Raw genomic sequence first — 26,168 nt, 5'->3', positions numbered from 1 at the left:
GAGGCCACTGACATAATTCATCTAGATGCAAAGCAAGTATATATAGACTCATGGGACAGAAATTCCAAATGTTTTAATTAAATTGTTAGCCAAATTTTTTTTTAAATAGGTCTAACAAAAGTGAGAACATATTTTTCCTAGGCTCTTAAGTGAATTGTCATTGTGGCTCCCTGAAATGCTGGACATCCATCCCTAGGGATTAGAAGGCACTCAGGGTACTTCCTGCCTGGGAACACTTACAAGGTTGCATTAGTCTGCAGCAATGCTAACATAATTCTTGTGTCAAGGCAGTTTCCAGAAGACCTCAGCAAGCTGTGCTGCTTTGGTTTCTCCTTAGTGATGGAGGTATTGTGCTGTCCAACACGCTTACAGCCCTATAGATTTTCATATGTCCACATTGACAAACCCACATCTCTTGTTCTATCTCCTATACCATTGGGTTCAGGGCCAGATGTTACCTTTAGGAACCAGAAAGTATCCAGGTCAGCTTCCAGGCCAGTAAAGAAGCCAGGAGAAGAATTACAGCCTTTAGCTTAGAGGCCACTCTGATTGTCCATTACTTTCTAAGTCTGGCCAGTGGGCCTCAGTGTTGAGGGACATTATAACACCTAGGTGGCAGGAGCCCCACAGAGAAGAGGGGCCCATTTGTGTACATGTCACTAACTGTGTCTACACCTGCCTGTCATTGCTGGCCTCCCCTTGGCTAGATTTCTCAGCTGAGTGCTGGGGCTATGCCAGTTAGATATACCCAGGATGTTGGGGCTTCGAGTCTCATTAGGATGGACAGTACCTAGGAACCCCAGAACATATTCACTGTGCCACGTTCAGAAAACATGCCCCTTAAGGGCATTCATGCCCCTTGTCCTTGTTGGTGTCCACTATGGTTGTGTGGACTCACAAGCATTGAGGACTTGCTGCATGTCATGTTCTCAGTGCTTTCACTCATGGGGTTGTGTGTCAGCTTCCTGCCACCCACTAAGAAACAGTCACTCTTAGCACTCCCATTTCACAGGTAATGCAGGGAGGGCTGCAGAGTTCAAGTTATTTGCCCAAAAGCATACAGCCTCTGATTATGGAGGCTGGCCTTGAACCCAGGTGGAGAATGAAGAGTCCAGACCTCTTAGCCATGGTGCTCTACTGCCCCAGATGGTGTAGTGGTGACCTTATGTTGAGGTAGAAAATATCAGAGTACAAAGGGGAGAATGCCACACATCTACAACCATCTGACCTTTGACAAACCTGACAAAAACAAGCAATGGGGAAAGGATTCCCTGTTTAATAAATGGTGTTGGGAAAACTGCCAAGCAGTGTGCAGAAAGCAGAAACTGGACCCCTTCCTGACACCTTACACTAAAATTAACTTGAGATGGATTAAAGATTTAAACATAAGACCTAACACCATAAAAACCCTAGAAGAAAACCTAGACAAAACCATTCAGGACATAGGCATAGGCAAGGACTTCATGACTAAAACACCAAAAGCATTGGCAACAAAAGCCAAAATAGACAGGTGGGACCTAATCAAACTCCAGAGCTTCTGTACAGCAAAAGAAACAATCATTAGAGTGAACTGGCAACCAACAGAATGGGAAAAAATTTTTGCAATCTGCCTCTCTGACAAAGGGCTAATATCCAGAATCTACAAAGAACTAAAACAGATTTACAAGAAAAAAACAAACCCATCCAAAAGTGGGAGAAGGATATGAACAGATACTTTACTAAAGAAGACATATATGATGCCAACAAACATGAAAAAATGCTCATCATCACTGATTATTAGAGAAATGCAAATCAAAACCACATTGAGATGCCACCTCATGCCAGTTAGAATGGCGATCATTAAAAAATCTGTAGATAACAGATGCTGGAGAGGATGTGGAGAAATAGGAACACTTTTACACTGTTGGTGGGAGTGTAAATTAGTTCAACCATTGTGGAAGACAGTGTGGCAGTTCCTCAAGGATCTAGAAATAGAAATTCCATTTGACTCAGCAATCCCATTACTGGGTATATATCCAAAGGATTATAAATTGTTGTATTATAAGGACACATGCACAGGTATGTTCATAGCAGCACTGTTTACAATAGCAAAGACCTGGAACCAACCCAAATGCCCATCAGTGATAGACTGGACAAGGAAAATGTGGCACATATACACCATGGAGTACTATGCAGCCATTAAAAACAATGAGTTGGTGTCCTTTGCAGGGACATGGTTGAATCTGAAACCATCATTCTCAGCGAACTGACACAAGAACAGAAGATCAAACACCGCATGTTCTCACTCATAGGTGGGTGTTGAACAATGAGAACACACGGATACAGGGAGAGGAGCATCACACACTGGGGTCTGTTGGTGGGGGGCCAAGGGAGGGACAGCAGGGGAGTGGGGAAGTCGGGGAGGGATAACGGGGAGAAATGCCAGATGTAAGTGACAGGGGGATGGAGGCAGCAGACGACATTGCCATGTCTGTACCTATGCAACAATCCTGCATGATCTGCACATGTACTCCAGAACCTAAAGTACAATTAAAAAAAAAAAAAGAAATTCCCAACACAGATACTCTCTGGGTTGTATGAATCTTATTTTACTAAGTTTTCTTTGTACGATGCAAAGCCTATCATAAGGGCGATTTTAATAAGGAGATTTTAAGCATGTTGGTTTATCAAATTGATTTAATCTTTATATACATTCTTTTTGTCTCTTTGAGATTTATATGAGTTCAGTTTCATAGGGCTGAGAACAATTTTTTAATTTAAAAATTTCTGCTCCTCTCTGGTTGCATTGAAATGGTAGGTCTGGCTCATAAAATATTCTATACATGGTAAACTAAAAAATAATTCAGCTGCAGAAGTACAGGAACTGATCATCACGCTTTAATAAACATTAATAAACCCTTATGCTATACATTTTTCAGTGAGTTATACAGTATATATAATATGTAGATACTATATATTCTTTAAATTCTCAACATTATTTTGATAATTTGTTCTCATAATGCCCTAATAATTTGAGCAGTTTTACAGAATGTTAAGTGTTTAAGGAATAAACTGGTTTGTGATTTATGGATTCCATTTCTAGGAGGATAATTCTCTTATGAGGTTAATTTCCTATCTGATCTGTGCATGAGTTTCTTGAAGAATTGACAGTAATTCTTCTCATTAGTGTTCACAGGCAAGGGGGCGAAGGGGTTAGGTGTCAATGCCTGACTGACTTCCTGCATTACCAAATTTACCTCTTACTTTTCTACCCTTCCTGATTTTCTCTTTTTTCTTTCACCTCTTGGGCCTTCACATGATTTGTTTGCTATCTAGCAGGGGCCAGCAAGCTTTCTCTGTGTTTTCAGCTTTGCACACCCCATGGTGTATATCTGAAGCCTTCAGCTTTGCTGTGTTAAGAAACAAGTAGCCGTAAATAGTGCGTGAGTGCTGGTGCTGTGCTCCAATAAAACTGTCTCCACCAACACAGAAAGTGGAATTTCATCGCATTTTCACGTGATATAAAAATCATCTTTTGTTGACTCTCTCCATTTAAAAACAGGTAGTAGGTTGAATTTGTGTTTCAGAAAAAGAAAGGCAGGATAAAAAAAAAAAAAAAAGGCTAAAAAACAGCAGAGCATGTTGAAATCCTGGATGTGAAGTAGCAGAGCCACTGGGTCTTCCACCCCAACTTGTGCATTAAAAATGCCACCCAGGGCAGAAATCAGGTTTATAAACAGAGCCAGAAAGACTTCAGATTTCCGATGATCAGGCACAGTGGAGGATGCAGATAAAAGATCCCTGCACCCTGCACTGTGAGCCCACCAGTTCCCTTCACCTCACTTTTGTTTATGCACAGCCCAAAAAGATCCTGGAGAACTCTTCTCTGGGGAAGGAAGTTACCTCATGACAACGACTCTCAAATACCAACATTTCAAGGCCCACTGATTAAACAACTGACTACAGGTAGTAACTTACAGTTTGGAGAAGGCTCCCACCTGTGCCCCCAGCTGTGCTGTGTGGCTTACTGAGAATCTGGCCACTCAGCCCCCACTGTTCTCTTGTGGCGACTCACATCTGAAATGTCCTCGGGGCACATGCATCCTTTCCAGACACTCCTGTAATCTCTCTCTCTATATATATTCGTCCTTTCCTTTCAAGAGGCTTAGAACTTAAACTTCAGTTAGCCATTCTTGTTGATATTATGCTGTTCAGTCCTAGTATAGCCATTTTCTAAAAGGAGAGAAAGCAAAGATCATGGATCAGTACCCAACGTTAGAGTCAGAGAGCAGTTTGCATACAGGTTGTCACAGAGGCACATCTAGAACACAAGGAGACTCTCATGCATTCCATGTGCTTAGTAAAATGGCATTATACTGTGAAGTGCTAATCATTCTCTGCAAGGGATTTTAAAAAAGGGATCAGGGTGGCCCTTGATCCCTTTGATCTGGAGTCAGAGGACAATTTGCATGTAAACTGTTACAGTGGCAAACCTGTAACACAAGGACACTCACATGTATCTCATGCTATTAATAAAATAGCATTTTGTTGTAAAGTTCTAGTCTAGTCATTCTTTATAAAGGAAAAAAGCAAGGATCAAGTATCAGTACACCATGCTATAGTGAGAGGGAAATTTTCATGTAAGTTGTTACAGAAGCAAATCTACAGTGCAGGGAAATATAGGGTCATTTTTAACATTAAGATGTCAAGTCCTACCTGGAGGAGGGGCATTTAGGGTCAGTAGGATCAGGTGGAGAGAGAGCCTTTCCTTCTAAAGTCCTAGTGCTTAGCAAAGGAATGAGGGAGACCAGATGTTCGGTCCCACTATCACACTGTATACCTGTAATCCCAGCACTGTGGGAGGCCGAGGTGGGTGGATTGCTTAAGAACAGGAGTTTGAGAACAGCCTGGCCAACACAGTAAAATCCTGTCACTACTTAAAAAAAAAAAAAAAATCACACGCTGTATTCCTGTGTTTACTTCACAGAAGCTAATGTAGAAATGTAAAAGTAATTTTCCTTAAATAAAATTTCTGTATCACTCTCAATATTAGTTTCTTATTTTTCAATGGCTGAAAAAAATAGTTTTGTTTTAACCTTTATTATTTGATCTAACTGTAATTACCAGGCATTGCTTAGTGGTTTGAATTGCCCTCCCTGGCTTTCCATTTTAATGTAAAATTTCTGTTATAAGTCTATGAAATTGGACCAGAACACAGTCTGTGCCATCTGTGATAGTGATAACAAGATTCTGGAGAAAGGTGCTTCTTTGGTTAGAGGAGTTTACGCCAATCACATTTCAGTGACCCCAGAGAACATTAGACAGTACATGTTGCCACAAAGCAAGCAGCTGGCTGTGGGTAGAACAGGAGTACGGTTAAAGGCAGTCTGATGCTCATCCTCTGTATTGCCCCTGAACCAGCAGACCAAATAAATGCAAACTGGACTCTTGCAACTGTTTGAAGATTTGAAAGGAGTTAGTTTATATTTATTTTCATAGCTGCTTTATTTCCATCAGTATTTAATGTTTGCCAAAAAAGGAGACACAGGTTTCCCACCCTGTCTCCCCATCAAGTATCACAAATTTGTGTATCACATACCAGAATTTTAGAAAGATGATTAATGTAGTTTAAGGTCATCTCACAGTTAGCACCTCAGTCTATCCAAGTTTTGTCCTCCAGGGTCAACCCACTGTATTAGTTTCCTAGGAATGCTGCATTAATTAACAAACTCGGTGGCTTAAAGCAGCAAAAAGTTACTGTCTGACACTTCAGAAGGCCAGAAGTCCGAAATCAAGGTGTGAGGAGGGCTGCCCTCCCTCTGAAGGCCGCACTCCGCCTGAAGGATCTAGGGGAGGATCCTTCCTGCCTCTTTTCAGCTGCTGGTAGTTACCAGCCACCCTTAGCTTTCCTTGGCTCGTAGCTTCATCTCCCCAATCTCAGTCTTCATTTTCACATGCCCTCCCTCATCTGTGTGTCTCTGTCTCCAAATTTCCCTCTCCTTTCATTGGATTTAGGGTCCAGCCTTAATTTAATATGGCCTTATAATAACTGGATTACATCTGCAAAGACCCTATTTCTAAATAAGGTCCTATTCCCGCATTTTAGGTGAACATGAATTTTGTGGGGAGGGCACTGTCAAGCCAGTATACCTCCACCCATACCTTCCTACTCTCAGCTCAGACTGCCACTGTCCAGGGTGCCCCAGAACCTCTTGCTGCCGTGAGCTGGGGCATGGGCTCCATCACTCCTGTTTGGATGGAATGTTTCAGGAGGGCCCTGAGCTGGGGCTTATGCTCAGTCACTCATGTTTGGCTGGGATGTTCAGGAGGGCCTTGAGCTGGGGCACAGGCCCAGTCACTAATGTTTGGCTGGGGTGTTCCAGGAGGGCCCTGAGCTGGGGTACGGACTAAGTCACTCGTGTTTGGCTGAGGTTTTCCAGGAGGGCCCTGAGCTGGGGTACGGGCTCAGTCATTCGTGTTTGGCTGAGGTGTTCCAGGAGGGCCCTGAGCTGGGGCACAGGCTCAGTCACTCATGTTTGGTTGGAGCGTTGAGGGTCCTGAGCTGGATTGCAGGCTCAGTCGCTTGTATTTGGCTGGAGTCTAACAGGAGGGCCCTGAGCTGTTCTTCCTTGGCTGGAGTGTTCCAGGAGGGCCCTGAGCTGGGCTGCGGGCTCAGTAACTCCTGCTTGGCTGGAGTGTTCCAGGAGGTTCCGCCAATCTTGCCAGAACCTGGCTCCTCTTCCAGCCCCCCAACCCAATTCCTTTCTCCTTTTTCCCTTCCTTCCACAGTACCACACTCTCAAACCCAGAATACAGGTGAGTTGCTTAATTTCATAAGCTGGATCCCGTGGTGCAAGCAGTGGCGATCCCTGATATTAGCTTTGAGTCTGTGCAAAATCCCTAGTAAATTAGGAGTGAAGATCTGAACATGGCCAAGGGCCCTCTCCCTCCCAGCAAGCACCTTTTCAAAGCAGCAGAATTCATTTGGAAGGCCTGGAAAAAGAAAGGAGGTGCTCTGCCAAAATCAATGATTTCTGAGAAAGAAGCATGGTCCCTAGAGCTTGGAGAAGATCAGAAGAGGGATAGCCCGAGGCATAGCTCTGCAGTAAATCATTAAGAGACGCCCACTCACAGTGGCTGTGGCTATGAGAAGTTTCCTGTGAGGGAACTAAGAAGCACACAGTAATGTTTGTAAGTGATGGTTCCATTTTAATAGATAAACATACAGAACTTGTAAAAAATCAAGAATCTGTAATGCCAGCTTTCCTAAATTAGATAATAATTCTTTTAAATTTATACTTAAAGTTACAATTTTTAAAACTATATCAATGTGAACACTATATGCTTTGGGGTTATTTTCTAGCATCAAGGATAAACACAGCCAGATAGTAGTTAAAGGGATCAGCACAGATTTTCTTCCATAATATAGTATTGCAATAGAGAAAAGAGACCAGTGTGTAACTGGACTCAACCTCAATTAGCACAGAGGTGACTGGGCCTTTTAAAGGGAAATTCAGGAAGTAGGGAGGGGTCAGCAGGGGCTCTGCAGAGTCGGGGAAGTGAAAATTGCAGAAAGCGGAAAGAGGGTTTGGTCTCTGTGAAGCCATCTGGGTTTGCAAACTGGTGCTGATAGAGGTCAGGTTCATGCCCTCTCACAGAGGCTTGTCTGCAGGGGTGGCTGAAACCAACGATCAGTTATTTTGGCAGCCTTGAGTTTTCGTAGGCAACTACTTTAAGGGGGCTAGAGTCATCCAGGGGTGTGATGTTGAGCTATTGAACTTGTTCAAGTCTTTATAGACCAGTGTGGAGGCCTTGTGGAGAAAAAGACTCAGAGTAGCCTGGCTAGATTCTGGTCCAGGAGACACTTTTGTCACTGAGCACGAACATTCCATTTCTCACAATGCTAACAGCGTGTCCTTGTGGAATTATGTTTCCTTGATAAATCTTGAACAAGAAACAAATGCATCAGCATATGTTTTTTAAAAGTTAAGTTCACTAAAATCCATTTCGTGGACCCCTTTGTGAATGCCTGACCTACATAGCTCACCCCTTATGATGTAAAGTTAACTTGCATTCCTTGTATGGAATCCCAGGTGCCTGTTAGACCTGCATCCATCTTTCTCCCTTCTTGCTTATTCATTCCGGGCATCAGCTCTTCACACAGCAGCAGCTTCCTGCGTGTGATCCCTGACTGTCCGTTGATGACCGAAGGCTCATGGACTTGCCAAGTTGCCCACGTAAGACAGGGCTCAGAGAGCAAGGCAAGCCCTTGGATTGTGAAGTTCCAAAAAGCCTAGCATTCTAAAGCACAGTGTTGTTCAGAACAGAGGGGAGGTACTCCTGTGAGATCATGTGTGACCTTTGTGAAGAACTTGGAACAGGTGTTTTCTTAGGAAGCCTTGCAGCAGTAAGCACTTTCAGCTCACTCAAGAAAGTTCAAGTAGGCGAGAAATAAGAATGGAAACCCTGCATTACTCTATCAGATCTTGAAGGTTTTCTCTTAGATAAATGTGCCTGTCAGTCACATCGAATCACATCCCCTGCCTCCGTGCGCTATACCACAACAGCGAAGTCTGTTGGAGCGTGTGTGCTCCCCAGGTACACATTCTCCAGGAGGCAGCATCTTATTATAGAGTAACAGGTCTGTCATGTGTAGAGGAAAAGGCTAAGTGCTTCATGAAAAGGCTCCCCACCATGAACTCAGATAACTGGATGCTATTTTTTTAACTTATTTATTTTTTAATTGACAAATAGAAATCGTATATAGTTATCATGCACAACATGTTTTGAAGTGTGTATACATTGCACAGTGGCTAGGTCAAGCTAATTAACCCATCTATCATCTCACTTTCTCATGTTTTATGGGGAGAACACTTAAAATCTAGTCTTTGAGCGATTTTGAGTAGCCAAATATTATGTTTAATGACCTTTGCCTTAATTGTCCATTCAAAATCGGTCTTAGATATTTATGAGGGCCCAGCATGTGCCAGCCAAGCGTGGACTCGTAATTGGAAACACAAACCCTAAGAAACTCCTAGCATTTTTGTCTAGCGCAGGGGCCATCCTCACATCCCACTGCCCGCATTCACAGCTTGCTTCATAAGCCATGGATGGAGCCAAAGGAAAACTAGCTCACTTCCCACTATGTATCTGAAATCATTTTTTTCTTTCGATTCCATTTTGCACACATGTACTGCAAGGAAAAGGAATGATTCCTGGTCCCACCACTGCCTTCCATTCCTAAGAACAGAGGGGACGGAGTACAAGGATGAGGAAAACAGAGGATGGGAAATAAGCACTTTACTCACTGGATGTCTGCATGGGGTCTTGGGAGTGCAGAGGTTATGACTCATTCTTGAGTGGAAGTTTCTAACCACATACATACAACTCAGATAACTACAGCCAGGTGCTGGAGGTGTTCCAGTGAATCCCAGAGGGTTACAAGGGTGGGAGGAGCCTGGTAACGTTTCCAGGAAGCAGTAGCACAGGAACTTAGTCTTCACCCACAAAAAGCAGGTAACAGCTCAGATTCTGAGACTGAGGAAGGGTGTGGAGGCCAGAGGGTTGTGGGGTTTTTCTATAGTCCTCAGGAAGTGAAACTGCCTCACAGGAAATAAAGCAGTATCAATCAGGCAGTTTCTTTCTAGTTATATTTGAATATTGTCAGTGTATTAAAAATCACAGATGACTTTTTTTTTAAGACAGAGTCTTGTTCTGTTGCCCATGCTGGAGTGCAGTACTGTGATCTCGGCTTACTGTAACCTCCGCCACCTGAGTTCAAGTGATTCTCCTGCCTCAGCCTCCTGAGTAGCTGGTATTACAGGCATGCACTACCACGCTTGGCTAATTTTTGTATCTTTAATAGAGACAGGGTTTCTCCATGTTGCTCAGGCTGGTCTGCAACTCCTGACCTCAAGTGATCCGCCCACCTTGGCCTTCCAAAGTGCTGGGATTGAGGGCGTGAGCTACCACGCCCAGCCAAACCTGACATATTTGTAAGGAGCAAGAAAGAGCAGCCATCTGTCCACCACCTGCCCCCCAACCTCCTTGAACTGCATTCCCCAGACAGCTTGGTGTCATAGCTGACATTGACTGTGTTGGCCCTCCTTTCCTGATTTATTTTAAACCTCATGTGCTCTTTCTTCTTCTGGGCATTGTTCTTTTCTTACATTCTGTTTTTGTTTTAAGGACTCAGTAACTTACATGTCTCCGTGAGTATTAATTATTATCATGACTGTTGCTTCCTTGCCCACTTTTCTCTGGATTGTCATTTTTTTCTGGAACATTCCTGTCTTCTGTCTGTTTGAGTCTTCTACAAACACCTGGCAGTGTCTTTTCTGCTCATTCCCAGTCAAGAACAGAGCACTTGTGTATTCATTTCCTGGGGCTGCTGCCACAAGACACCAAAAACTCAGCAACTTCTAATAACGGAAATGGACTCTCTCTCAGCTCTGGAGACTGGAAGTCTGAAATCCAGGTGTCACAGGGCCACACTCCCTCTGGAGGCTCTAGGGGAGGATCCTTCCTGCCTCTCCCAGCTCCTGGGGGCTCCAGGCATCCCTGGGCCTGTGGCTGCATCACTCCAGCCTCTGCCTCCGTTTCCCCATGGCCTTTTCTTCTGTGTTTCTCTCCCCTCTTTAGTCTCTTCTAAGGACAACAGTCGTCACATTTAGGGCCCATCCTAAATCCAGGGTGATCTCATATCAAGGTTTTTAACTTAATTACATCTCCAAAGACCTTTTTTCTAAAGAAGGGCAAAAGTACCAGGGGTTAGGACTTCTTTGTGGGGGGCCACCATTCAACCCACTGCTCTCAGTCACACATAGCTTTTGAAGCATAACACCTGCTGTTCAGGCGACTGTGAAAGTAGTCCCTAGAAAGACAGCATGCTAAAGCACCTTCCCCATGGTGGGATCAGGTGAGAGGGGCCAGGCATCCTTAGAATGCCCATGCAGGAGGTGGAGGCTCAGCAGAATTCCACAGGTGTGTCTGGTCCTGGGACAGCGTCAGTGTCTTCTCACAGGTAGCCAGGTGGCATCCATCAGCTGACCACATCATTTGCCCCAGTGGCACAGGCTGCCTTCTATGTCTCACTTCATAAAGCTCTTCTTGACTGAGGCCCAGGACATGGTTCTCAGCACACAGAATTAATGACATGCATGGCACTCTAAGTGGTTCCCTCTCCTTCTTTGCATGGTCAACCCCCGGTGCCCCCCACTTGCTTCTGTTGCTCACTGCAGGTCTCAGGTAGTACAGAGAATGTCTAGGCTCGTAGGGTTCTGAAGGCCGGATCGCCCAACAAAAGAATGCCAAGAACACCTGAGACCGTATGTCAGCTGCCTGTCTTCTGCCTCTTTCCTTTCTTTCATCCTCTTTAATTGCACATTCCTGTTCTCACCCACCTTGGGTCTCTAGGACGGAGGAAAGCAGGAGCGTTTCCTCCCACCCACAGTGTTGCTTCTGCACATTCCCCAGTTCTTCCCCTGAAGATGTGTCCTGTGAGCTGATTATTTGGAGCAAGAGCTATCTATCTCTCTGCCCTTCCTGTAAACCCACGGAAGCACACCAAATGCTAGGAGCTGGGAGCTAGAGTCCATTTATACACATAATTAACCAACTTCTCCCTGGGACAGAGCTCCATTTATGTTTTTTAGTCTTTTACTTCTCAGGGAAAGCCACTGTGTAAGAAAAATGTTGTGTGCAATCTTTAAAAGATGCAAAACTTTGTGAAGGCATCAGGCAGCTGTGAATCAGGAGATTAGGATCCTTGGTTCCTGACTATACACTGGAGCTTTATCTGATGACACTGGCTAACATTTATCTGGGGCTTCATCACCCATATCATTTTCCAGGCATTGTGCTTCGTGTGAATCAACTCCGTGAGTAACGTTAATCAATGCTCTTTGACAGATGACAAAATTGAGGCCCAAAGAGAACATATAATTGACAGATGTCCTGTAGTCTCTAACTGTGGTCAGAGTCTTGTCTAGAGTTTCATCTTCATACGAGTCCCAAGCATTTTGAAGATCTTCATATGCTGTGGTGGTATAAAGCAGTCATCCAGAAACATTTTTGATTCATTCTCCATCAGTAAGAATATTGAGCTGCATTCCACACCAAACACATTAATGTGCATTTGTTTATGTACGACTACACTGTTACAGCCGGTACCTTAGAAATAATTCACAGCAATAGAGATGCTACAAGGATAAATTCACCCCTGTAAGCCCAGGGCTTTGAGAGGCCAAGGCAAGGGGATTGCTTGAAGCAGAAATTCAAGACCAGCTTAGGCAACATAGGGAGACCCTGTCTCTACAAAACGAAAAAACTTACCAGGCATGGTGGCATGCAACTGTAGTCCCAGCTATTCGGGAGGCTGAGACTGGAGGATCATTTGAGCCCAGGAGGTTGAGGCTGCATTGCTCGACTCTACTCTAGCCTGGATCACAGAGCAAGACCCTGTCTTAAAACAATAATAATAATAAAATAATCTATATTTAAGTTTTTTAAATTAATAGCACCAAAGTACTTTAACAATATTTTCTTTATACAGTGTGTTTTACAGAGAGCCATGTGTTTAAATCTGCTCTGTTATTTTTTTAAATATTGGTTTAAAATTGTATGATACAGTAATTTGAAAATCTTGTTTCAAATTCAGATTGTTTTAATTCTCAACTTTAATCGCTATATATATCCAGACAAAGGTTCATGATTGGCTAATTGTTTTGTTGTTGTTTTTGAGATAGAGTCTGGCTCTGTCACCCAGGCTGGAGTGCATTGGCGCCATGTCAGCTCACTGCACTCTCCACTTTGTGGGTTCAACCGATTCTCCTGCCTCAACCTCCCAAGTAACTGGGCTTATAGGATGCACTACCACACATGATTGGATCTTTTAAAATAAATTAGAGCCTTTCTTTTATGTCATGCACCAGTTAGGTTAAGGTTTAAATTGAAATTTAGCTAATTAATAAATGTAGTCTTCTGTGATAATAATTAGTGGTTGTTGCAAACTAATGAAATAGTGTGACATTTTAATATTTTTAACTAATGGATTGAAGTTCTGCAGAAGCTCTTCATGTGGAATACTTCTACACCGGTTGAATATTGTTTTTATGTGTGGAGGTGTGTATGTGTTCATGAGATCTGTAGTTTTCTTGTCTGGCTTTTGTCTGGTTTTGGGATAAGGGACTGCTGATGTCAAATGAGTTGAGAGGTGTTTCCTCCTATTTCCTGATAAGTTTGTTTAGAATTGGCATTCTTTTTTTTCTTGGGAAGTTAGTAAATTTACCAGTGAGGCCATCTAATCCAAAATGTGGGAAGGTTTTTAATTACAAATTCACTTTCTTTCATTGACAGAAAGCTATTCTGGTTATTCACGTCTTCTTGAGGAAGTTTTCTATTTTTCAAAGAATTATGTGATTTCATCTAAGTGGTCAAGTGTGTTGTCATTTACGCCTATAATAATTAAGTTTTTATCATTTTATTGATGTTGGGGTCCGTAGTGTTGGCCCCTCTTTCCCTTCTAAGGTTGGTACATTTGGATCTTCTTGATTGTTTTGATCAGTTTAGCTAGGAGTCTACTAATTTAATTGCTCTCCTCAAAGAACTGGCTTTTGATTTAGTTTTCTGTATTCTCCTTTTTATTTCATTAATTTTCTCTCTCATTTTTATTATCTCCTTCCTTTTATTTGTGTTGCGCTTAATTTTCTCTTTTCCTTGATGTCCTAAATCATTGAACTTCTTTCTTTCAGGTTTTAAATGTGACAACTTAGATCACTTATTTGAGACCTTATTATTTAACATATCACCTAATGCCATCAGTTTTCCTCTAAAAAATGTTTTAGCCACATCCCAGAAATTTTGATAGTTTTTGGTTCTCTAAAAAATATTACCTAGTTTCCCTTTGTGATTTCATCTTTGACCTGTGTCTTACATAGAAGTGTAACATCCAAATATTTGTGATTTTCCACATTCCTTTCTATTATTAATGTCTATTTTAATTCTATCATTGTTAGAGAAGGTATTCTGTATGATTTTAAGTATTTTATAATTTTTGAGATTGTTTTATTGTTTATAATAGGATCTTTCTTGTTGAATGTTCCATGTGCACTTAAAAATAATGTGGTTTCTGCTGTTGTTGAGAGAAGTATTACATAAACGTCAATTTTGTCAGGTTGCTTGGCAGTGGTTCTAAAGTCTGCTATATCCTTACTTCTTTTCTGTCTACTTGTTCTGTCAGTTGCTGATAGAGGAGTTTTAAACTTCCTTCTACGTTTGTGTTTCTCCATTCAGTTCTGTTAGTTTTTGCTTTATACATTGTGAAGCTCTGCTATTTGATGTTTACACATTTAGAATTATGTCTTATTGATGAACTGACCTATTTGTCATTATGAAATGTTCCTGTTTATCCCTGATGATATTCATTGTTCTAAAGGCTTATTTGTTATCAATGTAAGTAACCTGGCTCTCTTTTGAGCAATAGTCATGTGGTATGTAGTTTTCTATCCTTTTATTTTTCAATCTATCTGTGTAGTTATATTTAAAGTAGGTTTCTATAGACAACATTTTTTTTCCCTCCTGGTTTTGAGTGATATTTGCTTCTTTGCGGCATGGTAATTTTTGATTGAATGTTAAACACTATAAATTCTACACCCAATGGAATGCTATATTTTGCTTGATTTCATTTGCTTTATTTAACTTTACCCTAGCACCACATTACAATCTGTCCTTGCCTTCCTTTTAAAAATCCCTAGGGGGTCAGGTGCTCCAGATATCTATCTGTTACCATACCGTGAATGACTTTAGGTGTTTGGAAAAAATGACTATGTTGATTCTTCTGTGTAACAATTGACAAAGTAGGGATATTACTTCATAATATTATTAAAATAGGCATGATTACACGATTATTTAAAATACAATTTTAGGCCAGGCACGGTGACTCATGCCTGTAATCCTAGCACTTTGAGAGGCTGAGGTGGGCAGATCACCTGAGGCTAAGTTTGAGACCAGCCTGGCCAACATGGTGAAACCTCATCTATACTGAAAATACAAAAATTAGCTGGGCGTGGTGGCGCGTGCCTGTAGTCCCAACTACTCAGGAGGCTGAGGCAGGAGAATCGCTTGAAACTGGGAGGCAGAGGTTGCAGTGAGCCGAGATCAGCCATTGCACTCCAGCCTGGACTACAGAGAGAGACCCTGTCTCAAAAATAAAATACAATTTTAGATAAACTGTCATACCTTGTGTGGATTTAGATGTTCCTGTTGTGCTAGTTAGCATAAGTTAAAGGTGGTAAGGACTCCTGGTATTTTTTACCCTTTCTGATAGCTACTCCTCTCGTAATTGGCTCTGTGACGACCTCCCTGAACCCATGTGGTCCCTGTGGTTAATCCATATGACTAAGGACAGCCTGAGGATGCTCTTTTCATATGGCATGTTGCTGTTGATCAGCTGTGTTCAGCAGCTTTCTTTTGTCCCCTGATCCCTTGTTAAGTAGCACCGCAGCCATCCCTCAGCCAGCTGCAGCCTTCTTCAGCATCTGGTGGGGGACGTTGTGTGATTTCCTCACCTAAGCAGTGTGAAGAATGATTAAATGTTTTCTGCAGAATACAGCATTTTTGCAGAAAACACCAAAAGCATAGCCCTTGTGTATTGACTGCTTTGGGAAAAAAGTATGGTTCAGCGATGCCCTGCTGTGTGGCGCCTTCCTTGGTGGCCTGCCCAGATCCCAGGTCCAATCATGTCCAGGCCTGCCCCCTGCCCTTGTCCACATTTCATCAAGAGGCCCAGCAGACAAAGCGGCAATGCCTCCCAGAGTGCTCCTCTTCTGTTCCTTTGGGAAATGCCATCGCTCAGCCCCCAATAGCTTTTTTGATTTTTTGGTTTGTTTTATGTTGAGCAGGGATGTTTTAGAGCTGACAGCCCCTTTTAGACAACCTGTCCTAGGTCAGAAATTCCTCAGAAGACGAAGCCTGAGAGTGTGCTGCCACACAGCTGGAGGGACCGTCCCTGGAAGAAGGCCTTGTGGTGGAGGCCTCACCCCTCACCGCAGTCCTTCCCTCCTCCTCCCTAGGGGCCGAGAAACTCATCTTCCACCTGTGGAAACACGGCATCCCCTTTGCCCTGGCCACCAGCTCAGGGTCTGCATCGTTCGAGATGAAGACAAGCCAGCACAAGGAGTTCTTCAGCTTGTTTTCTCACATCGTGCTGGGAGACGACCCTGAAGTGCAGCATGGCAAGCCAGACCCTGACATCTTCCTAGCTTGTGCCAAGAGGTTCTCTCCCCCTCCTCCTATGGAGAAGGTAAGCAGGTGCTGGTGAGATGGGCCATGTTCCACAACCATGTCCCACCAAATCGTATCCACGTCATGTTTGTTAAATGTTGTGGTATGTGCTGTTGAAGGCCACTTTGCAATGCTCCCTGGAACTTGGGTATGTGGGCAGGGAGATGACCTGGCTGGAAGATTTTGTGAGAAGTCACAGCCACACCTAAGTCACCAGGCCAGTGAGACTCAGCCAGAATCCACTGGGTCTCAGGGATAGTCTAAGAGGCTTACAGTGCCAGAACAAGGCCTATTCAGACATTTTCCAGGGAAGCAGAAGTTTTAATGATGTGGGGCTTACAACAGCCTTATTTCCAAGTTACAGCCTTTGAGGTGAGAATTCACTGCAATTCAGATGTCAGTCACTAAAACTCATTTCCCCTCCCCAACTGCTTATAGAGTGCTCATCACTTGCTGCAGAGTTTTTGCTTATGTAGTGATGTTGGGGTTTTATTGCCAAGTTTTTGGACTTCCATCCATTTCTCCATCGGAAAGTGGCAGCTGGTGGGCTCCTATACCATGGCGCCCCCTGTCCTGCACCACGGCTGGCTGACCATGCAGGGTATGCAGTGGAGATGGCCCTCTTCTTGTTATATGAGACTCCTCCTCAGGTGACCTGGGCAGAGCGTTTAGAGAGCTGACTGCTTGTGGTGGCTAGGCGTGGCTCCAGATTCCTCTGACCGCCCTGTGACTGCTGAGATGGAGTCCCTGGCCTGAATGATCTGCAGGTACAGATTCTAGAATCACAGCAAGGCACCCTTGAAATGGGGGGCTCCCCTGTGATGTAAGTGTAAGTCCCTGCAAATGCCTCCTTCCCCTGGGTTCCTGCATGTGAGGACTTTAGTGGTTTGGTTGGGAGAAGCCTTTCAGTGAGAGGTCTTTTTCACACCACACCTCTCATTGCTAACCAGTTACACCATTCACGAGTTCAGGGAAATTACTCAGAAACCTCCTTCCCAATAAAGCTGAGCTACTTGGAATAGTCTTGAAACACCTGGGTTTTTTTTCTTTTCTTTTTTTGCCCAGGGTGTAGCTTACTATCTTGAACCTATAGAGGCAGCCAGAACCTGTGCCACAGTGCACAGACCTCTGATTCCCTGAAGCTAAGTGGGCCGTATAGCAATTCAGTTCAGTTCTGACACTTACTCCTAGGGTTAGCCCAGACCCTGAATGTTAAGGCCCCAGTTCCACAAGAGGCCCATCGCATGTTCCAGGGGCCACCTGTACTTCCGATTGGCTACAATTTGGGGGTTCCTGCAATCCTCTCTTCAGGTCTGATAATTCCCTAACATGACTGATGGAGCTCAGGAAAACACTTTCATACACTGGCTGCTTTGTTATGAAGGGTACAACTCAGGCACAGCCAAATGGAAGCAAGGCATTGGGCAAGGTACAGTGGGTGGGCGCAGTGCTCCCCTGCCCTCTCTGGGCACCTGACCTCCCGGCACCTCCATGTGCTCACCAAACTCAAAGCTGCCCAGACCCCTCATGTAGAGATTTTTATGGAGGTTTCTTAAGTTGGTGTGAGTAATGACATTACTGACCATTGCTCATTGAACTCAGTTTAGCCACGGTGCCCTCCCTGGAGATGAGGGGAAGGACGGAAAGTTCCAGTCTTTTTTGTTTGTTTGTTTTGAGATGGAGTCTTGTTCTATTGCCCAGGCTGGAGTGCAGTGGTGTAATCTCAGCTCACTGCAACCTCTATCTCTTGGGTGCAAGCGGATTCTCCTGCCTTACCCTACCAAGTAGCTGGGATTAAAGGCATGCGCCATCACGCCTGGCTAATATTTGTATTTTTAGTAGAGACAGGGTCTTATCATGTTGGCCAGGCTGATCTCAAACTCCTGGTGTCAGGTGATCCACCTGCTTCAGCCTCCCGAAGTGCTGAGATTACAGGCGTGAGCCATCACGCTCGAATCCAATCTGCTAATCACATATTTGGTCTTTCTGATGTCCAGACCCTGTCTCCTAAAGCTATCCTGGGCCCACTAAAGGCACCTCATTAGGTTGAAAATGGCTTGTTAGTGACTCAGATATTCCAAGTGTTTTAGGAGCTCTGTGTCATGAAGTGGGGACAAAAACCAGGTATATAATTTTTATGATGCCATAGGTATAAACAGTCATTGAAAGACAGTGGGGGCTTTCTTAGCAATACACATACCTGGGCTGATTTAAATCTCATTGATTTAAGTCTCATTATTGAATTCAACTTGACTGCAATTGCTTGACGTGGGATGTACCTGAGACCTCCCAGCTAGTAAGTCAGAGTCAAGGCTGAGCCTCCAGGTGCAGCTGGAACAGGTCCCAGTAGGAACATGTATCTGCTTCTGTGTCTGGACACGTATATGTTTGCATGCTTGGCATCCCGTTATAGATTCCACTGAAACATGTTTATTTGTCCTAAGAATTTCCCCCTTATGAAAGAATTATCTCATAGCTTCAGGCTATAAAGCCTTCTCTCAGAAACACCATTTTTCTGTTGTTGTTTAACCCAAGTTATTGCTCAGTAGAAAAGCGAAGGTGCTGCACTCCACACACCATGTCCCAGAATCGATCAGAGTATGTTGGCACTTGTATTCAGCTCTGTATTTACAAACTGATAAAGACAAGGTAAAATATTTGCCTTTTTAACATGAGCTGTTCCTGTAGCTAAGGCATTTAAACTGAATTTCAAGTACAGGCAGTCCTTGTTTTGCAAGGCACTGTGTTAATGGAAACACGGTGTTTCCATGTGGGGTTTTTTGGTTTTGGGTTTGTTTCATTTTGTTTTGTTTTTCAGATAGGGTCCCCATTTGTTGTCCAGGCCATAGGTGCTGGTAGCACAATCATAGCTCATTGCAGCTTCCAACTCCTGGGCTTTAGCAATCCTTCTGCCTCTACCTCCTGAGTAGCTGGGACCACAGGCATACACCACCATGCATAGCCGGGAGTGGCAGCTCACACCTGTAATTCCAGCACTTTGGGATCCTGAGGTAGGAGGATGCTTGAGCCCAGGAGTTTGAGAGCAGCCAGGGCAACATAGCCAGACCCTGTCTCCACAAAAAGTTAGCCATGTTTTAAAATGTATATGGAAGCAAAATGTGTGTGAAAACCACATGCTGGCACTGCATGGGACCAGTTATGGTGAAACCCACAAAGCGAGGGCCCTCATGAGCAGGAATTTCTCTCACAAGGTACCCTGCAGAAAGAGGCCCATGGAATCAACTGTGTTTTAACATCTTGATGTTCTCATTAACAATGTTTGTTTTAGACTTGTCACAGAAAAATAAGCAGTTGCATATTTTACAAGTCATTTAGCTCTTAGAAAGTTCTAAATGTTATCCTTATTATTAATCCACATTTACTTACAGAAGTATTTATCTTACAGAAATGAAACCTTCTCTATCATGCTTCTTACTTAATTAGAGACAGTGATGCATTTGGCTTTTCCTTCTGTGAGGTGCATATCATAGTATTAAAGGAAGATTTTCCCAAGCTCCTGTCGGGGAAACAGCCCTGGCTGTGTACTTGGTGTTTGTCTTGGGAATTCAGGAGGCAGTCGTGAAGGGGCTTGCGGGCGATGTTGGAGTTCTGCAGTCAGGCCCTGCTGCTTCCTCTTGGCCGCAGTGTAGGTGTGAGCTCACAGGGGCAGCACGCCTCCAGAGTTCAAGGGCATTCCATTAAATTAGCAGTCATTGAAGATATTTCTGATTCTCTTAGGGAACTGCCTTAGGGAATTTATTATGCTGTAGGTGTCACCAGGTTAATTAGGTGTAGTAGTAGTAGTAGTAGTAGTCATAGGAAAGTAGTCAAAAACAAGTAGGATCAAAGGGTTATTAATTATGTTTAATTCCCATCTTACTAGGAGCAAGTGTCCAACAGAGCCGACATTAAAGAATCAAGTTTTCACTGAGAATATTTTCCAAGTTATTCATGTATCATTATTTTGTTCTAAAAAAAAGTAAAGGAAACATAAGGGCACCTTCAGAAGCCCCCCAGAACCCACCTTCATGCTAATGAGCACTCACTGAGTGAAAGCACCTGCCCACTGTGTGCTAGGCAGGGTACCGCCTCTGCCAACACATCCCCTGAAGCTCAGAGACCCAGTGAGTAGAGGGCCTCCATGTGTTAAATGTCAGGCAGGTCCTGAGACCTTGCAAGTGTGAGCACTCCCACTGGCTAGTAGGGACTGGAGAGACCAAGCTGGGAGGCACCCCAGGGCTCTCTCAGCCACAAAAACGCTATCTTTGTTGTGAAACAAAAATGATGGCATTGCTTACATATCACTTCTAGGGTTGATATTTATTACAAGTAAAACCAGATATCAGATATCAATTTTTTTTTTTTTTGAGACAGTCTTGCCCTGTTGCCCAGGCTGTAGTGTCGTGGTGCGATCTCGGCTGCCTGCAGCCTCTGCCCCCTGGGTTCAAGCTATTCTTCTGTTTCAGCCTCCCGAGTAGCTGGGATTATAGGTGCGCACCACCGCACCCAGCTAATTTTCGGATTTTTAGTAGAGATGGGGTTTCCCCATGTTGGCCAGGCTGGTATCGAACTCCTGACCTCAGGTGATCTGCCCACCTCAGCCTCCCAAAGTGCTGGGATTATAGGAGTGAGCCACCGTGCCCAGCTGGAAATCTATTTTTGATAGCCTAGCCATCACTACTTTGCATGTTTTAGTTTTCTTGTTCGTGTTAATATTGTTTTAGGAGCTGAATTTCAGGGTTTAAAAAAATTATCTTTGTTTTTGTTTTTCTGTTTTCAAGAAAGTTATACATGTTAAACTGCATAAATAGGTAGAGTAGGCTTTTTCACCAGCCTAAGTTTTGTGTATATTTGGTATCTGTCTTTTTTTTTTTTTTTTTTTTAATACCAGGATTGAAGTTATGAGATCATATTCACAATTGGCTAACAAGGTACATGGTAGATACTACTCTTTTTCCTGGAAACCTGCATATTTCTTAATGAATAAGGGCTAAGTCCACATAAATAGGTAGACTGGGCTCATTTCACCAGCCTTTAGACATTTCTACTCACACCCCAAACTATTATGCTGTCACCTTGTTAAATAAGCGTACAGTCTTACAGGCGGTGGTTCATGCCTGTAATCCCAGCACTTTGGGAGGTCAAGGTGGGAGGATGACTTGAACTCAGGAGTTCAAGACCAGCCTGGGAAACATAGTGAAAGACTGTCTCTACAAAAAATAATAATGATGATGATAAATTTGCCAGGTGTGGTGGTGCATGTCTGTAGTCTCAGCTACTCAGGCGTCTGAGGTGGGAGAATGACCTGAGCCTGGGAGGTGGAAGTTGCAGTGAGCTGAGATCATGCCACTGCCCTCCAGCCTGGGTGGCAGAGCAAGACCCTGTCTCAAAAGAAAGAAAAAAGAGAGAGTACAGTCTGGGTGACGTGGGGATATGGGTGTTCTGTGAAATTCTGTCAACTCTGCTATATGCTGGACCATCTTTACAGTGCAGTGTTGTCAGGGGCAGCCCTGCCTAGTGTGACAAGCAGACCAAACACTCAGGCACAAATTAGAACATCATAGGGGAACTGAGGGTGACACAGGTCCTGAGATAAATGCTCACCGTTTTTACAGATAAAGAACAGAGGATGGGATTAGTGCTGAACAGGACAAGTCCAACAGGAGTGTAGCCAACACAGAATCAATTGTGAGGGTTTTGGAAACCAAGCAGAAGTTTATACATGGTGTAATAGGCATTTGAGCTCACTGGAAGTTCTTAGAAGGACACATTGGCCATGTCTGTGTTTTAGAGCTCAGTGGAGTACTGGATGACAGATTAGAAATGGGCAGTAAGGGAGGAGGAAGTGTCAGGTGTGATTCCAATTGATTTCCTTCAGGGAACTTATAGTTCAATTAGAAAAAAAATAAGCAATGACAAAACTTATAGGAGGCTTAGGAGAAAGTAAAATTAAGAAAATTGTCACTGAGTATATTTTCATATCAACTTGTACCAAATTTAAAGAACTTTTTACATCTCTGCAACTCTTCCCTAGATTTAAAAAAAATGGGAAAAAAAAACATGTAGCTAGTTAAAAATATATGTATTTTTCTAATACCTGTAACTGTATTTGAAACTCACCCTAAGTTTCATCTTGATTTATCCTTATCATACATTGCATATGTCCCAAAAGAATGCAGACAGGAGCAGGCAGGCTGTCAGTGTGAGCTGACCTCCACAACTGGAACTTCTTTTCTTCCGAGAATAATGGAAAACAAATAGCTGTATACTACTTATGTCCAATTTAAAGTTAATATTTGGGCCGAGCATGGTGGCTCATGCCTGTAATTCCAGCACTTTGGGAGGCCGGGGTGGGTGGATCACTTGAGGTCGGAAGTTTGAGACCTGCCTGACCAACATGGCAAAACTTCGTTTCTACTAAAAATACAAAAATTAGCTTATGTTGGTGCACCCCTGTAATCCCAGCTACTCAGGAGGCTGAGGCAGGAGAATCACTTGAATCCAGGAGGCAGAGGTTGCAGTGAGCTGAGATTGTGCCACTGCACTCCAGCCTGGGTGACAGAGCAAGCCACTAGACACAGAATCCAGTCACTCATTCTCTAGGTAAAGAAACAGATTAACATCAAGGGACTCAATGAACCTTTATAGGCTTTTATTGAACCTTTCATGTAGGTGCCATTTTATCACATTGCAAGATTCCAGGAATGCTGAGTGATTTAGGAGAACACACTGTCATTTAGTTTTAATAATAGCCAATGTCGTTTCTTATTTAACTAGAATTTAGTAATTTCTTGCTCTTTCATTTTCAGTTCCTAAAAGCTCTTGGCAAAGAAACCCTACATTCCCAGCTATAGTGCGGCTTTCTACATTAGTCTACATTAGTCTGTTTTCATCCTTCTAATAAAGACATACCCAAGACTGGGTAATATATACAGGAAAGAGGTTTAATGGACTCACAGTTCCACATGACTGGGGAGGCCTCGTAATCATGATGGAAGGCAAGGAGCAGCAAGTCATGTCTTAACATGCAGGGAATCTTTTCCCTTATAATACCATCACATTTCATGAAACTTATTCACTATCACGAGAATGCATGAGAATGACCGGGCCACCCCCCCCCCCCCCCCCCCCCCCCCCACCCCCCACCAAACCGCCCGCAATTCAATTACCTTCCACTGGTTCCCTCCCACAACATTGTGGGAGCTACAATTCAAGATGAGATTTGGATTGGGACAGAGCCAAACCATATCACCTTCTTTTTCTTTTCCTGTAGTTTTCCCCGCAAATGCAGAAGGCATTTCTTTTCTGTATTGTTATTTCACAAACCCTGACACCTATTCTCGTGATCCCTGTCTCCATCTCCTGCCACTACAGCTGCAGCAATGTTGATGAGGAGGCTGTCTTTTTCACCTTCCGGCTCTCCCCCTCCCCTTGGGTGCATCATCAGCTTTGATAGGAGCTGGAGTGTGCTTTGCCAAGGTCACAGCACAGTGAGTGTTCTGACTTCTTGGTAGACCCACAGCCACCTGCGTTCCTCCACACTGGTTTCTCAGGCTTACAGTTGGCAGCAGAATCTGTCCTCCTCTGATGGAGAGCTGCTCATGATTCTTGGGGAACTTGGGGGCATTGCAGTGTTGATTTCAACTTCCCAGTCCTGCAGAGACCTTGACACAGGTTGCATGCACATGGGTCCCTGTACTGTTCTGCAGAATTACGCCAGAGCTGAGCCATACTTGGGGTACCAGGGTTTCCGGGAAAATAGAAATTAGAGGCATGAAGCCCTTCTGCAGTCTGTCAAATGCAGAGAAGTGAAGAAATAATTTCACTTAATGCTAGAGAAAAACAGCAAATCTCAGAACAGAATGAACTTCTGTCTTCTCATAATTACTCTTCATATGTCTTGCCTTCACATATCTACTTCATGCTTGACTGGAGAAATTCCAGGATGGCACTGTACTCTGTGCTTTGTGTGGAGAAAATACTGATGGATGAATCCCTGGTCCACTATTTCTCTTTTAAAGGCATATACTTGTATAACAATGGAAAATGTAGAAAGACATCATTTAATCAGCACTTTGTGTGTGTGTGTGTGTGTGTGTGTGTATGTGTGTGTGGGGGGGTGAGATTGATAATGTGTTATGGAAAAAGCTCACATCTCTGGAAATACTTTCTAGCAAAAAGCATCTAATGGCTTAATCTTTATAGCAGTGCTGGTTTTGGCCCTTTAACTTCATCAATGTTGTAAACTAAAAAATTGTAGTCTCCATATATGTTTTATTGAATCCTCTAAAACAGGAGTCCCCAATCCCCTAGCCACAGACCAATACTGGTCCGTAGCCCGTTAGGAACCAGGGCACACAGCAGGAAGTGAGCAGCAAATGAGCCAGCATTATCACTGGAGCTCTGCCTTCTGTCAGATCAGAGGCAGCATTAGATTCTCACAGGAGCATGAACTCTAGTGTGAACTGTACATGCAAGGGATCTGAGTTCTGTGCTCCATATGAGAATCTAATGCCTGATGATCTGATGTGGAACAGTTTCATCCCCAAACCAGCCCCTTTCACCCACTACTGGTCTAAGAAAAATTGTCTTCTATGAAGGAAGTTCCTGGTGCCAAAACGCTGGGGACCACTGCTCTAAAACATATGTGTGTGTGTGTGTGTGTGTGTGTGTGTGTGTGTGTGTGTGTGTGTATTTATTCCTTGACTATCACTCAAATGCCTTAAAAAAATCCATGCCTTGTACTTCCTTGAAACACTTTTTAAAAGAGTTAGTAGCCACTGTTAGTAAAAATTCCACTACCCTACTTGGGGCATTTCATTAGGTTGGCTGGTGATCTGCTGTGCATTTTTGATAATGATATTGTGTTCACTGAGTCTTTTTGATAGCAAGGTTTCAGAGAACTAGCCAGTAAAAATATACTGCAGACACTATCCCACCATACACTAGTGCATCAAGTTAGTTGGTTCTACATTACCAGTTCTCTCTTACAATTGTGTCAATTTTCAAAACATTTTTTAGCTTTTCACTAGTAATTATTACTAATAATTATTTGGATGTTTTGGGTTAAAACCTTACTAAACGTTTAGCATCTCATTTAATGTAGTACCACAGATTATTGGCAAATTTGGGAAATGTTTTTCTTCACTACATTTGGAGGGGTATGGTCTATTGAATACACAGAACATGTGACCTGTAAATAGCACTAGTGCTGTTTGTATGTATGGATCCCCACCTTGCATTTCATAACATTGCCTTAGTTGATGATTTGGCTTTTGAAAAGTGTTTGGTCTGGGCTACTTTGCAATAAAGCCCGTGAACTCTCCTATCCCCAGACATGGTTTACCTTCCTGTACCTTGTACCTTCCCTACCTGATCTGGCCTCCACAGTGCTTGTGTACACATTCTCGAACTTGCCCTCACCCAAACTAGAACAGTGAGAATAAGCAGTGAATTGAGCCTTGTTCTGTCGGGGGCCTATGCAAAGATCAAGGTGGCATTTCAGATTGTTGTGAAACAGCTGGATCACTCAGGAAATAATACCAGGGTAGCTGTCTTGCCAGTGGAAAGGGGGAAATAAGCCCTAAGGGCTCTGGTTTACTTCCAACACTAAGGTGAATCCTACTCAGATTATATATTAACATGTACAATTTGTACCAAGAAGTTCTTCTTATGGTGATAGGACCTAAGTGAGCTGCACTAACCCTCCTGTTAAGAACAGTGAGAAAAACTGGACAAAAGCCTGAAAGTTTCTTTTGGAAGGGATCTGATTACCCAGCAGGTAGGGAACAGTGCAACACTTTGCCCCTGGAGCTGTCCCCAGAAGAAGTGGCTAATGAGAGTGAGAAGCCTGAGTTGTTTTTGTTGTTGTTGTTGTTGTTGGGGGAGACAGAGTCTCACTCTGTTGT

General features: G+C 43.4%; 1 protein-coding gene across 2 annotated transcripts in view; it reads left to right on the top strand.

Moving 5' to 3' along the window:
* PUDP (pseudouridine 5'-phosphatase) overlaps positions 1 to 26,168 on the top strand; it is a 95,898-nt gene that overhangs the window by 46,783 nt on the left and 22,947 nt on the right. For both annotated transcript variants that reach the window (XM_032285852.1, XM_032285853.1), the window contains exon 3: positions 16,050 to 16,279. In XM_032285852.1, coding sequence (XP_032141743.1) covers positions 16,050 to 16,279 — 230 coding nt within the window. The remainder of the gene's footprint in view (positions 1 to 16,049; positions 16,280 to 26,168) is intronic.

The sequence above is a fragment of the Sapajus apella genome, unplaced genomic scaffold, assembly GCF_009761245.1.
Source record: "Sapajus apella isolate SASKATOON/1434 unplaced genomic scaffold, GSC_monkey_1.0 scaffold17, whole genome shotgun sequence".
NCBI classification, from domain to species: Eukaryota; Metazoa; Chordata; class Mammalia; order Primates; family Cebidae; genus Sapajus; species Sapajus apella.
This window is presented reverse-complemented; position numbering and strand designations above follow the sequence as displayed.